The 14870-nt window shown below is 45.8% G+C and overlaps 5 protein-coding genes across 5 annotated transcripts; 3 read left to right on the top strand and 2 right to left on the bottom strand.

The window, feature by feature from the left end:
- Positions 1–125: 125 nt before the first annotated feature.
- N7466_001282 (uncharacterized protein) lies at positions 126–2063 on the bottom strand (the record flags this gene model as incomplete). The annotated part of the gene is made up of 5 exons (XM_057160680.1): positions 126–359; positions 431–1104; positions 1180–1434; positions 1524–1857; positions 1929–2063. Coding segments are annotated over 5 exons (1632 nt in total), but the record flags the coding sequence as incomplete, so codon positions are not given.
- An 817-nt stretch (positions 2064–2880) lies between these two features.
- Positions 2881–4269, top strand: N7466_001281 (NAD(P)/FAD-dependent oxidoreductase; the record flags this gene model as incomplete). The annotated part of the gene is made up of 3 exons (XM_057160679.1): positions 2881–3649; positions 3705–3927; positions 3990–4269. Coding segments are annotated over 3 exons (1272 nt in total), but the record flags the coding sequence as incomplete, so codon positions are not given.
- A 1922-nt stretch (positions 4270–6191) lies between these two features.
- Positions 6192–6440, top strand: N7466_001280 (uncharacterized protein; the record flags this gene model as incomplete). Its single annotated transcript, XM_057160678.1, has 1 exon — positions 6192–6440. The coding sequence occupies one exon, from the start codon at positions 6192–6194 to the stop codon at positions 6438–6440; it is 249 nt and encodes an 82-aa protein (XP_057026926.1).
- A 368-nt stretch (positions 6441–6808) lies between these two features.
- On the bottom strand, positions 6809–8448 carry N7466_001279 (uncharacterized protein; the record flags this gene model as incomplete). The annotated part of the gene is made up of 2 exons (XM_057160677.1): positions 6809–8141; positions 8213–8448. 2 exons carry the CDS (start codon positions 8446–8448, stop codon positions 6809–6811), a joined length of 1569 nt encoding a protein of 522 aa, XP_057026925.1.
- A 3493-nt stretch (positions 8449–11941) lies between these two features.
- On the top strand, positions 11942–13316 carry N7466_001278 (uncharacterized protein; the record flags this gene model as incomplete). The annotated part of the gene is made up of 4 exons (XM_057160676.1): positions 11942–12033; positions 12120–12401; positions 12458–12591; positions 12652–13316. The coding sequence occupies 4 exons, from the start codon at positions 11942–11944 to the stop codon at positions 13314–13316; spliced, it is 1173 nt and encodes a 390-aa protein (XP_057026924.1).
- Between the last annotated feature and the right edge of the window lie 1554 nt (positions 13317–14870).

Raw genomic sequence — 14870 nt, 5'->3', positions numbered from 1 at the left:
GAGTGACAATGATAATTGTATATACTGATCGACTACCTAATTGATCTGCTCCTGGAGACCTCGTGAATACATGTATGTATTGATTTCACAGGTCCCTTCCAAGGTTTACCCTTCAAATGTTTGAACTACCATAATTGAACGAAAGAAAGAAATTTCCTCCATCCAGGCATTTTCTCATAGTCATCCAACTCTTTGATCTCTTCTATCAGAAGTGCTCTTCGTCCAGTTTGCAAATCTACCTTGCGAGGATCACGAAGTTTGGTTCGGAAGATGAGTTTATAGGCCAGTCCACTGAACAAAATCAGGATCAGGCCAAACATATATTGGAAGAAGTAGTAGGCAGTCGGCGTATCGGATCCCTAGAGTCATAAAATATTAACCTGGCTCACTGCCTGGAAAGAAGAGAGGGGAAGGAAAGTGAGGCTCATACAATAGGATATAATGCCAGGTACAAAGAGCAAGCAATGTAAAAGCAACAGCACGTAAGAAGCCAAATCGTAGGAAATGGCCAGATACTGCACCTCCAAGCATAAATCTGTGTGAAGAGCGGATCATTCTGGGCCTTGAGAGCCGCTCGAAAGCGAAACGACGTGATGGAAATAACAAACCAAACCATGAAGTATCCCGTGCTAGCGATTTGCGCCAACCAATTAAACACCGTTGTACCTTGTCCACTGAGATTGATGTATGTGAGAACGATACAGAGAAAGCTCGTTATGGCCAGCGCTGCCCGGGGACGTCCCCGTGAGTCCACTTTCGCTACCCAGGAGGATATTAGGCCTTGATGTGCCATTGTTTGAAGAATTCGCGAAGCGATATAAAAGCTTTCTGCTGCAATGGCGGCCACCGCGAACATGATGACCACGTTGAGGAAATCCGGGAGACCTGGTATCCCAGCCTGATCAATTGCGATGACGAATGGTGATGCAGCGACACCGCTACTACCCAGGAGATTTTTGTTGGTGGGAGAAATCAAGATACCTATCAGTACTACCGACGTGAGATAGAAGACTGAAACGCGAATGGGAATCAGGAAGACAGCATGGGCCACAGAGAAGCGGGGGCTCTTAGACTCTCCAGCAAGGAAACCTGTGAAAGTGTTATCTGTGGGGAAAAGTTGGTTAATCTTTGTTAATACATGTAAAGGAGATCCGCGCCAGTCAAAAAAACAATATTTACCTCCAATTGCTAGAATGGCTAGCAGAACACTGTTTCCAAACCCCTTGAACCCATTCAAGAAGGCTTTCCCATCTTGCCATGTATCACCATGGTACATTGAGCCCTCTGGACCGGCGCCAAATATGATCGCGATACCAACAATGATGAATATGATCAAGACAAGGATCTTTAGAATGGAGGTAAAGTATTCAAACCAGCCGAAAACGACATTGGGCAGGCTGAAAATGATAAACATTAGAACCAAGAAGATGGTTACTATGCATCATAGTTAGTTCCGACCATGGAATAATTGGAGGATCGACTACTAGATCGACTTGGCCATCGGGTATGGAACAACAACATACACCAAACAACTTCAGGAACGGCCTCCTTTGCCCAGTAATTCACAACAACCGAGAAGAAAGTTGCTTCCGACGCGATAATAGCCGTCCAGCCAATCCACATTGAAAAGCCAGCAGCAAAGGCCAAAGCTGGGTCAACAAAGCGATCGGCATAGTCGATAAAATTACCAGAGGTAGGAAAACTGATTGTCATTTCACTGACTGTCTGGAGGACTGCCCATACACACGAACACACAACTGCAAACCCCAGGAAAAGGGAGCCGGGGCCACCATCGCGTAAATTCGACCCTGTGGAAATGAAGAGACCGGCGCCAATCTGGCCTCCGAGAGAAATAGCCTGTGAAATGGAGTTAGCCAATGCGGTTCGGGGAACAACGTTTGGAAGGGTTGAACGGGACGCGTATGTACGTGAATTTGTCTAGGAGTGAAGGTACGGTGAAATCCCGAATTATTGTGCACTTCCACCACCTCTCCTACATTATCTTCGCTTGCTGTATCAGCGGACAATGGTGGATCAACAGAGGCTTCTTTCGTATCCTGGAACTGTGACATTGTCAAAATTGAGAACACCTCTAGCGCAAAAACAAAGGTAGTATCTATTTGGCACCTACAGGTATTTATACATGCCCATTCAATCCAGATGTCATCGGATACTCCATAATCAACTGATCCATCCATCTAAGCTATGATAGTAGCATGCCTAGGTATTAAGAGATTACCGGGCTTTATCTATTATCTACAACCTTGGAACACTCAAAGGATATCTTGACTGGATATGAACAGCTTTCATATCAACCTCGAAAGCGCCAAGAAAAACATCAGAACAGAGGAAGGTCGATGCGCCAGATCATTAGAATCCATGTTGATTGGGTGTGCTCCTTATCAACTACTAGTATCCACCGCGCAGCGCAATCTCTAAATCTTTTCAATTTTGAAGCAACCAACCGGAACTCGAGCTTGGACTCGGAGTAAACTTCGGACTTAAGAATGTTCTTATGGATTAGTCCTCTCACAGGTGTCCATGTGGGCTTAGGTATTAATGCATAATTTATGGCCGTTGATTGGTGAGCCTGCCCTTTTTAATTCTTATCGTTAGAAGTTCACGGCACCTATCACCAGACTTGTGAAACATCAATGACAGGCTGGCAGCATACCCAGGTGTTCAAGCAGCGCATCGACTTGCCCTTGGCTGCAGATACCTATCTCACAGTGACATACAACACACTATTGACTGAAATATAAAAAAGTCTTACTTTGCCAGGGAGTTACAAAGTCAGTCATGCCCACGGGTGCAAATATCCATTGTATTTTCTATTGAAACCAACATTTGAATCTAAGGTTGCAACAAACTTGAGTCGAAATGACTTCCCCCCATCTATCAGAACCGATCATCATTATCGGCGGTGGCACCTTTGGCACTTCAACAGCCTACCATTTGGCAAAGAAAAATTACACCAATGTTATCGTTCTTGATCGATTCGCCGTGCCTTCGAAAGAGGCAGCTGGTAACGATATCAACAAGGTTGTCCGCACAGAATATCCAGAGCCTCTGTACGCCAAGTTAGCCTCCGATGCGAGAACCATATGGAGCGATCCCAAGGGCTTGTTTGCTGGGCTTTACAACCCGAGTGGCTGGATCATTGGGGTGAGCGATCGTTCACAAGCCTTTGTGGACGGCTCAATAAAAAGCGCCCAAGCCCTCGGATTTGAGCCACCGCGACTTATGTCCACCGAGGAGATCCATAAGAGATGGCCCGTGCTGAATGGAGACTTTCAAGGTTGGAGTTCATATTGGAGTCCCAATGCCGCATGGGTAAATGCCAGGCAAGGGATTGTGCGGATGGCTGAAGAAGCCAAGAAAGCTGGAGTAAAGTACATCTCTGGCGATGCGGGGTATGCGCAACAGTTGCTTTATGATGAGCATCAGACGTGTATTGGCGTCAAATGTGTGAATGGCACAAATTATTTCGGAAATAAGATTGTTCTTGCAGCGGGGGCTGCGTCGGGGAGACTTCTAGATTTAAAAGGGCAAATTGTGGCTTACGGTCATACCGTTGGTCATATCCAACTGAACCCCGAAGAAGTTGAGAAGTATCGAACAATGCCGATGATTGATCATCTTGAGGGAGGTAAGTAGAGATGATCCTTTATGTCAATAGTTTATACACTAACATCCTGTCGTAGGCCTCCTGTTCCCTCCACAAGAAGACGGTATCATGAAAATTGGGGCGATTCACTTTGTCACAAACTACGCGAAATCCTACAACGGATTATCACTTCCTCGCTACCGCTCTGACAATCCTTCAGATGGAATACCTGACGAGATTGAAGCTCGTCTTCGGAATTGGATGACAGAATTTGTGCCAGAGCTTGCTCAGCGAGAGTGGGTTGAAACTAGGATCTGCTGGTATGTTTTCTTTGGGGAGGCTGCCTTTCTTATCCCCCATCACTAATATGATTCATTTTCAGGGATGGCGATATGCCTGATTACCACTTTCTGATTACACCACATCCAATCCACAAGAATCTAGAGATTGCGACTGGTGGATCCGCCCACGGGTTCAAGTTTCTTCCGGTTCTGGGTCAGTATATTGTCGAAATGATGGAAGGTACTCTTGATCCGGAGATCGCCAAAAAATGGAAGTGGAGGCCTGGTGTGACCGCTGGGGATTATTCAACGATTCCTCACCAGGAGACATCGAAGGATCTTAACGATATGTCTGGTTGGGGGATACCTACGGAGAGCTTACTGTGAGGTCATTGTAAATGTCGTGGACTCGATACGAATATTGCCCGCGGGCTAAACAGGGCCGCTATTCGAAGACTAGAAAATATGCCAATCTTGTCTTATTTCAGTTATCTACAGACAATTAAAAAAGTGATTATGAGGGAAGATGCATGTGGTATACCTTCTCCAAAATAGGTAAGTTAAGTCGGGGGCTTTCCTATAGGCGCTGTCAGCGCTGATAAGTCGCGTTGCCCCTCAACGTTATCTCTCACAGATCGATCAGACCTCGATTCAGCTTACTTCTACCGACCCCATTCAACTCTTAACGAAGGCCCAAAACAATGAAAGACAATGAAAGACCACGCGAATCAAAAGATCAAACGAACACGATCAGGATGCTGGAATTGTAAGAGTAAGTCAGTTCCTCACTCTGTCAATAATTTCAGATCTAATCTTCATAATAGAACGACGACGAAGATGCACAGGTGAGTACGATTCTCACTGTGGCTTGCATGAAGATAGAATGGTATGGATAACATGGTATGGTGATCAGAAGAGAAACCAACTTGCAGCGGGTGTCTCAAGCGACAACTCCCGTGCAAATATGGCATTCGTCTGCTGTGGGAAGATGAAGCTCAGACCATGGGCATCGCGTTTGGCAGAACTGGAACGAAGCATCGATGTCAGAAGAGTGAAAACATTCAATTGTACCATCACCTCCCCGAAAGATCACATGCCACCATATATTGGCTTAATACAACCTCTCGTGATATGCGGTCTCTCTATGAGCGTCCAACACTGGGATTGGAGATTGAAAAAACGAAGTCAACCACAACTGACTTAAAACCCCGTTTTGACACTGTCGCATTTTCTCTGTCGCAGTGCCCTTCCTTAGAAGCACGCGAGATTTATCTTTTCCACTATTGTTTGTCCCCAGCATATTACAAATAATCGCTCTCCCTACTGACGATTATAAAGTTAGCAATATTTGCACGGCTAGAAGATCTCTGGTAGATCATGAAAACCCATGGCGATCAGTTCTACTCCCATTATGTTTTCAATCAGAAGGTCTTCTCCACCTGTCAATCGCCTGGGCTGCCCACATCCTCCGCAACCAGTGCTCCAGTCACGATAGCGCTCGATACGATGAAATGATTCTCACGCACAAATGTCGCTCTCTCCAATACCTTCGGAACTTGATACCTCAGCATGGACTCTACGAAATGAAAACTCCAGACAGAACAAAATGCGAGCGAGATTCCCTGCTTCTGCTTGTCATGTTTCACTGTCTCCTAGAGATAGCTAGCGGAAGTGTCATGGAGTGGACATTCCATATGAAAGCGACAATTCAGATTATGAGACTCTACACAGATGGCAAATCTACTGCAAAATACGAAGTATTTAGTCAAGAGGTGCTAGAATTGGTTCATGTCTTCTTTACTGAGAAGGATACCTTTCTAAGTACAACCATTTCCAACACCAACGGTGAAGAAATATCTCTGGACAATTGTCGATGGTCAACCGAGGTACCCTCCATGTTCCCTTTCCTCACAGATCGTGATTACAGGAAAATCCATCCTTGTACAGGTATCTCGCCAGAGTTGCTAGAAATAATATCTTGTATAAGCATTGAAGCCCGAAGGCGAAGGTCTTTATTCAACCAACACACTGCAACCCGCGGCCATACAATTCATGCATTCACAGCCCTCCAACGCCGCTTGAAAGATTTGACAGATCTCCCAGCGGCCACTCACAGCACAGAGTTAATGAGCCTCCATTCATTTGCATTCGAGCAAGCAACCTGGATCTACTTGCACCTGGCGATAGGGGGCCATGCCTGTCGAAGCAACATCATCCAAAAAGACTACCTTCCCAAACTCCTTAGTACATTAGAATAAATTCATGATCAACATGGAGAACATCTAGGCTTCCTACCATACCCAATGTGGGCGCTTTTTATCGCAAGTTGTGTCGTTCAGGAGGATTCACGAGTAAAGATTCTTGCCTGGTTCACCGTGTTGAAGCGAAATAAACCGATCAGCAACGTGCCCTCAACAATGGCTGCTGTCGAAGCAATATGGAAACGTGATGATCTTCATCCTGGCGAGCCATATGTTAACCAGCACTCACCAATCACAGCACCGTGGATGGCTGTCATTTCCCAACTTGGATGGAAGATGCCATTCACATGACGGAAATTTTGAATAGCCTTGAGAGTTCTGTAAACGAAAAAAGAAATATCGATGTCTTCAGGTAAATTTATTTTATTTTCGGGCTCATGTCCCGGAAAGCTATGTAATTATGAGTGCAATACATGATTTACACACGAGTCCAAGCTATAGCACAATTAAAATGACACACAAAAAGCGAATATCACATCATCACATCAAGAGAGAGAAAAAGAAGTTAAAAAAAAGCAATCTGAAGGCCATACATGCATGACCATCAGCAGGAAATGAAGTATAGGTATAGCGAAAGAGTGCGAAGTGGTATATGAAAAGAACAAGAAAAAAGAACAAAAAGCCTCTCTATCAATCCTTCATCAAATGGCACACCCCCTCTACTGGGCATCTTCCATAACATCCTTGTCAGTCAAGGGGATATTTTTGGGTCCCTCGTAAGCGCCCTGGCGAACAAACCACCAGATTCCGACGAAAATGCTCAGACCACCAGTCAACAGACTGGCGTAGTTCATCGAGGCAGCATCGACGGGAAGAGCGTAAGGGAAGCAGAAGATGACGACGAAAGCGAGAATGTAGATGCAGGAGAGAACGTTGATGATGAAGCCGATAGTGTGGTTCATGAAGAAGAATCCTGGCACGAAAGAGCTGCGACGAGTAAGGATGTGAGGGAAGATAGCCATGAAGTAAGAAAGACTGGACAGTTGCACGAAGCAACCGACAAAAGCGCTAAAGGCGGTAGTCGATCCAAGGTAAATGCAGGCGAGGACAGTGACGACGCAACCACAGACGAGAGTAGCGTTGAAAGGGTTGTGGAACTTGCTGTTGATCTGACCGACCCAGTTGTGGCAGGGGGTGGCACGGTCACGGGAGAGGGTCCATAGCGTGCGACCGGCGGTGATGTAGCAACCGGTTGCGGTGATGAAGGTCGGGATGAAGGCGACAATCAAGAGACCGAGGCCACCGCCACGGGATCCAGTGGCTTGGTAGTAGATCTCGGCGAGGGGGAATTTGTAGCTGCTGTTGGCGACTTTGTCGAGATCCTGGATGGAGTAGAAGATGGCGATCATGTAAAGGAGACCGGTGATGAAACCGACGCCCATCTGGGCCAGGATAGCCTTGGGGATGTTACGGCTTGGCTTGGGGATCTCCTCAGCCAAGTGGGAGGAGCAGTCGGGGGTACCGACACTGTATGCACCGTTCAGCATACCCATGACGAAAACGAAGCCCTGTTGCGAGTAGTTGGTTCCGTTGGTCCATTGTTCCCAGACGGCCTCATTCGATTTGTAGGAGTCGCCGTTGACAGAGGGCATGACAGCACAGACGATGATGGTGACAAAGACGCCGGCAAGAATGAACAACATGCCAAGATTACCGATATAAGGCAAGAAACGGTTCATGAAGAGAACAATACAGCAGGCCACCCAAGTCACGATGATGAAAGTCACGAAGGTGTTCCAAGTCTGGATCTCGAAAGAGGGATTCATCAAAGCATACATCGAAACAAGTTGCTGGGCCATGATCAAAGACATGGAGGCGGCACCCAGGATCCACGCCAGACAATTCCACCAACCTGCGAAGAAACCACAGACACGACCATACTTGCCGGCAGTGACAGAAGCCCAATGGTAAACACCACTGGCCGAGGGCATACCTGATGCCAACTCGGCCAAGGAGGCGGCGACCATCCAATAACAGATCGAGACAGCGATACTATAGAAGAAGAAAAGGTTAGTCAAGATATGCATAGCGGGATGTTGAGAAATTTGAAGTTGAGACTGTACAATTCATAGATACATCCAGCCAATCCACCGTTACTCAATGCGGTCACCACACTACCACCCTGAGCGATCCAAGTATTTCCAGTCGTGACGGCGATAGCGCAAAGACTGAGCAAGTTGAAGTTCCGATCGACTTCCTGGCGATGACCGGACGCGTTGACCTGTTCACCTTGAAGCTGATCCTCCTCATATGGCTCCGTGGTTTGGGCCTTCATTTTCTCGTCGAATTCGGTTGACATGGTGATGATTTGTATATATCTTCCACGCGAAGATTGACTTTCCGACAAGGTTTTTTTTTGTTTTAATTAAGAGGCTCTCGCCGATGGGGAATTGCGAACCCAAGGGGATGCAAGAGACGGTGGGGGGCGACCGGGTTGATTTCGCACAGGCTCTTCTCTCTCCAAATTGAGAGAAAGGAAAGGAGGGGGATGTGAGCCTTTTATTATATATGAGACCAAAAAATGAATGCTGAAGGATCTTGGGAAAAGGAGCAAGTCGAGCCTATATTATTGCCCTGTCGAGGGGGGTGGAGTCGTTTACACACTGGCGGCCCCTCCGAATGCCCCGGAGCAGCAGTTTACCACGCAAGACGAACATCCTTCAACCGTGAAATCCATCTTTGGAGACTCCACATCTCTAGCCACTCTAATCATCCCTACCCCAATCTCCAACCAATCATTTGCCCGGGGAGGCATTCCCGGTGGCTACTCAGTACGATGAGTGGAGCCCAGTCATCCCGTCATTGGACAGCTTTAGGGGCGACTCAGCCAAACTCCAACCAAAAGTAAGCCTGGACGCGGAGAATCGTGCAGCACGCTTGACCCAGAAGGGGAGCTTCAACAGAAAGAATTTTTCGTGACCTTGGCTGGCGGATTTTGATACTCCATAGTCAAGCACCATAATTCTTCTTTTTTTTTTTTTTTCATAGACTTCCCTTTACTCTAATCTGGATTCTGGGGTGATCTATCTGGAACATGATTCACCGGGTAGTGGAGAAACGGGGCCGTTGTTTCGATTGTGATTCCTTTTATCTAGGATTTATTGCTTATTCTATGCGATTTGGTCATTGTATGACCCCGAGAGATTGTTGTGTATACAGTAAGAATGGATGGTTTAAGTCAGCAAATGTACTTGAAACCCCGCGAGATTGTTTAGCCCAAGAACTGCCTCAGGTGCCGATCTATGCCTCGCTTACATGTACACTTGGTACTTACTCTACTAGGCACTGTAACTAATTATGTACTAGTACACTGCAATTGAGAAGCGAACCTCAGGAGTGCATGACGTATTCGTATTGACTTGCATGCCAAAGTATAGAGATAACAACCTTGGAACATTTCTTCCAATCTTCTAGAATCGAGTTCTTTCCACATGGCATTCTTGCATTCTTCAACATCCGAGGTTTATCCTGTCGCAAAATTGAGATGAGTCAAAAAATCAGTAGCTTCAGAGTGAGACATACAGAAGGTGGCATGACTAGATCTGGGCGATTACGCCGTTTACTCCATCGCAAATTAATTAATTTATCCACTGTTGGATCTAGCAGGGAGAAAAGGTTGCAACCCTGTACGATTTAAGCTTAGTGGGAGCCTCGTTCCAAGGTTGTTTTAGATCGCGAACTAGTGAATTGTATGTACTACTAGTACTGTATAATACTAGTAGATATGCATGGAATATCTAGAGCGTAAAACAACACATCAATTGATCCTTGAGAAGCCAGAAATTAGGTATGATGATCAGCTTCTTTTTATTTATCTTTACCCAAGAGTGTTGAGTACTACATGATTGTCGGATAGAACCGGCTATTCGCAATCCGTGGATCGTTTTATGGTCGGGGATCGACGCCCCAAGAATCTTTCCCCAACCTCGCGTAAAAAGCTGTGGATATGCTTCCCACATAAAGGAAAACCACCTTTTGAGCACGGGTAAAAACAAGTATGTAACATTTGATTGCTTGGATTTTTTTCCCACTTCTTTCAACTATTCATCCCTGGGAAAAAAAGAAACGCAAAATTAGACTCCGATCTCATGGCGTGTGCACTCCCGGATCTAGGTAGGTCCCCGAGCGGGCTTCATATAACCCTTAAGGGAATTAGCAATCGGCCTTTTCTCTGGTTCAGGTACTCTTGGAAGATTCTTGCGAAAGACTAAGAAAGTATCTTTAAAAGGCCGACCATGATTCGGTTAATTGGTTGATGTTTGCGACCATGGACGGGCGTTTATGCAGGATTTAATCTAAAAATTCAGCTAAATGAATGTACTACAATACTTATAAAAGGTCCATCGATGCTTCATGTGAACCTCGATCGGCAACGGCGTTTTACACTACTGTAGCTCGGCTGTTGAGCCGCCCAATTAACACAAGTTGAAGCTGATGGATGTGTACATACAGAAGAAATTGCCACGCTGAACTTGCAACATTTGAACATTTGAATGGACTCCATAAAAAGATTGACGGAATCCCCCGTACGGAGTAGGGATCCTCTCTTTTCTCCCCCCCCCTTCTCCTCTTGTGTCTCCACCATAAAATCAAAATCCCTCAATTGCTCACCAAAGAAAAAAAGAAAGAACCAGATTTAAGCGCCCCACTTGCTCCATTCTCCTCCATTTTGATCATTTTTAATCATTTTTATTATTTTTAATCATTTTTGGTCTCCATTTACTCCATTTACTCCAGGCTACATGCGGGTTAGCCCAAAAGCCTATGTATATGTTTCTTGATGCCTCGTCATTCAGGAATGTACGGAGCGATCCACATCGAGTAAAGTCCACGGATGTTGACCGTAAACTTTGTCTGCTTTTTTTTTGTTCGATTCATATAATCTAGCTCGTACATTGGTCACTTGAAAGTGGAGACCTCGCATACGCTGGATCATTTACTTTAACAATTGTACTACTTCCCTATACCCTATTAGGAAGGCTGGAAACGCTCGTGTGCTCTGCACTAACATTGAAGGGCTATACAACCTCCAGGGCTGTGTAGGTACTTGTCACCCTTTCAATATAAAAGTCTTTGGCTGAGACAGAATTCCTTTGACCCACGTGAAATAGCGCCCTGCCAAGTTTAACATATTGCACTCCATACTCAAGTGCTGTTGCAATCTTTTGATCCTCCCTAAAATGGCAGGTCCAAAGGAACCAATCCCCGACACAGAGAGCTCCAGAAGCCCGGTGGGGAGCAACATTTGAACATTATCGGCAATCATACTATACGGTGTCTCCGTAGTCAGGCACCAAACTGTAGATTATTACTCTTTCTCCTTTTTTTTTTTTTCTTGTTGATTTTCTCTCGCATTGAGCAATCAGATTAATTTCCCCGAAAAGAAATACATTTCCAAGGTTCCTCAATTTGTATACATGGGTCCTTCCAAGGTTGTCCAATCGATCCCCCCCCCCACTTGGTCCTGTGGTTCACACTGTGCTGTCACTGGAAGATCAATCTTTTTATGATAAGCCTTTGATTCCTTCCTACGCCATCTTACGCATTCCTGGCCATGAACCTCTCCCAATAATATCTATCACACGAATCGGCGAACTCTCCGCCTTAGCTCCATCCACCCCTGTCTGGAGACGTGATCGTCCCGGTAGATGCATGCGCTATCGGAAAGTCTATACATTGTATCGAAATTCCGGTAACTTTTATAAAGATGTGGGTGGCTGCCCTTTAAACCCTCTTCCCCCTCTCTTGATCTGATCACCCACTCACGCTCATTTAATTTTCAAAGGCCAGTAATGTCAGGTCTTGGTGGTGATTTTGCCGTGCGCTTTGCACGAGAGACATGGGCTCTATATGCCGTCGGTGTCCTGGGCGCTGTACTTCGATAGTGAGTTATTCCAAGGCTGTGGTCATTTCATGCCACTCTCCCTTCAACATCCATGTTACTTTGTCGCTAACAAATATTCTTTATAGCACTGCCCGTGTAAGGCGATTAGGTCTCCGCGGTCTCCAGGCCGATGATTATCTCATGTTAAATGCTGTGCTCTGGTATACTATTCTATGTGTCGCCTTAAATCAAGTGGCATCAGGCGGAGGTTCGAATTTGATGACCGATGAGGAAAAAGCACACATCACCCCCGCCATTCACGCCGAACGAGAAAAGGGCAGCAAATGGGTGTTTGTCTCCGAGCATGCTTTCATTCTCTGTGTTTGGAGTTTGAAGGCATGCATGTTGGTGATTTATGCTCGTATCACGTATGTGATTAGATCTGAGAATTGTCAAGAATTTGGTGGCTAACAGACTTGAACAGGGAGGGATTGAAACAGCGCAAATGGATCAACTGGATCGCCATCTACGTTGTGGTTGGATTTGTTGGTACCGAACTTTCTCTCTTCTTGATATGTCGCCCATTATCAGCCTACTGGGCGGTTCCTACGTCAAATTGTAAGAAACATATTGCGTGCAGTACATCCTGGCAACACCTCAGCTAACTCCTATCTAAAGATCAATGCTCATCCTACCAATACTACGAAATTGTCCAAGGATGTCTCTCCATCTCAGCAGATATCTTCATGTTGCTCGTTGCCATTCCGATGATGGTCCAGGTGCGCGTTCCACTGAAGCAAAAAATGATCCTGGTCATTCTATTCGGAATGGGTATTTTCGTCATCGTTTCCGCCATCTTGAACAAGATCTACTGCTTGGTCCCATCGCTCATTTCCTACGTCTACATGAACTGGTACTTCCGTGAAGCCACCGTGGCGATCCTGGTGACGAACTTGCCACTTGTTTGGTCGCTCCTCCGCGACGTCTTCCCCGCCCTGAAGAGCTGGACTGGAGGATCGAAGAGAGGCACCGATCGGTACAAGTCCCAACCGTGGACCAACAGCAAGAATTCTCGACCCTATGGGCCTCAGAGCCAGCTCCGCTCTGGAGATTTTAATATGCAAGATTTCCACACGGCATCGGTCACCCCGACGAAGAGTGGCCCCGCTGTCTCCGATATCAGCTTAGAAGCCAGCGATGACCGGGATATGAGCAGTGATGATGGGTCTGCGCGCGCTTTGCGGATCCGGCAAGATATTACTGTCACGGTGGAACATGATTCCAGACCACCGAACTACGAGTCGAATAACTCCCACGTCACCCGTGGGCACGAGTCTGTCTAATTGCCCCTCTGGCGATCCCCAAAATCCTTCGAAAATTTATTTCCTTTGTTACGAATATATACGGAGTCCATGTGGACCTGATACCCAGCTAATCGTTAGATCGTTTTGTCGGATTTTTTCTATGTATTTTCATTTTTATTTTTCTTCATTGCACATATATTCATTCGTCGCTAGACCTTTTATTTTTGTGGACCATGTTTTCCTCGGAGAAGTCGGTATCGGAACATTGAATCAATGGGGCAGGGCTTGTTTGCCGGAATTTCCGAACATACTGTACAGATCTGTACAAGCTATCTTCTTCAATCTACACTTAGCAAACTTAACCCGATTAGCCTCGGCCTTTCATTTCTGAACAGCGCCACGGAATCAAAACCTGACCCGACCTAGTAAATCTATCCCCAAGGCGGCTAAGTGTTAAAAAGCGCGAACCCACTCTTGCCCCGCCGATCTCCCGCCTCCTTGCGTCAACACTGCTGATCTTATCATCATCGGGCGGATTCCGACCGCCCGTTGGTCAATCATGAGAGCTGAGGTGGAAGACCAATCTCTTATCCCTGCATTTCAGCCTTGGCCAGCTGACGACCAGAGCCAATGACTGATCCGTGGGAAACTTGCAATGTCTTGAAAAAAAAAAAAATTGGTGGCAGTGAAAAACCAGGAACACCAGGACAAATAGGGTTGACCGAGTGCCGTCTTAATACACTAAAAGAATCTTGTTGGAATGTTCCATGCGAGATCTATCCTGAAATTTCAGATATCCAAGACATGCATGAACCACTGGGTTGAAAAAAAAAAGGGAAAAAAGGAGATGCCAGAAAGCAGCCTTGACCATTGCCCTGAATAAGTCGACGCCCTCTCTCAGTCAACTGGCTCTTCCAACTTGATTCCATTCGGCCTTACTTGCCGGTTCAGCCTGTGAAGTGGAAGCTTTGATTTGAACCCCACTGGGATTTTCTAATCCGGTGACTGCCGTTCAATGTCAAAGGATTGGTTCTCCCAAGTTTTCATCCGTCTATCAGTATTCCAACGATCCACGGGTTTGGCTCAGAACTTCTACCATGGTACGGAACGCCGGTGTAGTGGACATGGATTTTCCGGGAAGGAGACTCACATCCCCCATTTACCAAGGAAAATTTAATGAGGGATTGACTTGGGCTGGATTTTTCCCTTGCGGAGAGCGATAAGCCGTCTCTGGAGAAAGCATTATCAATATCCACTGGTCATACTGAGCATAATAGCATCGGCCGAGATTTGGCCGTCGGGGATTTGCCCCTTTCCCCTTTTATTGATAGAGCAACTATAAAGAAACTTGAGACAAAAGAGCAAAGGAGGTGTTCATGAAAAATAAAAATAAAATAATAATATGTAAAAAAAAAACAGAAACAAACTTCAAGCTTAGCGCGGACGTATAGACCAAAGCAGAAATCAGATTCTCAAAATTTTCTAGTTTTAGAATTCCAGAACGCAAACCCTGATGGAATTGACTTTCAGCCAAAAAAGCCACTTGCATAAGTACTCTTTTTTTTTTAAAAAAAAAAAAAATCGCAATGAACC

The sequence above is a fragment of the Penicillium verhagenii genome, assembly GCF_028828195.1.
Source record: "Penicillium verhagenii strain IBT 33310 chromosome Unknown utg000002l_segment0_segment0, whole genome shotgun sequence".
In the NCBI taxonomy this organism is placed as follows: Eukaryota; Fungi; Ascomycota; class Eurotiomycetes; order Eurotiales; family Aspergillaceae; genus Penicillium; species Penicillium verhagenii.
Note: the sequence above shows the minus strand (reverse complement) of the source record. Positions and strands in the feature narration are given on the sequence as shown.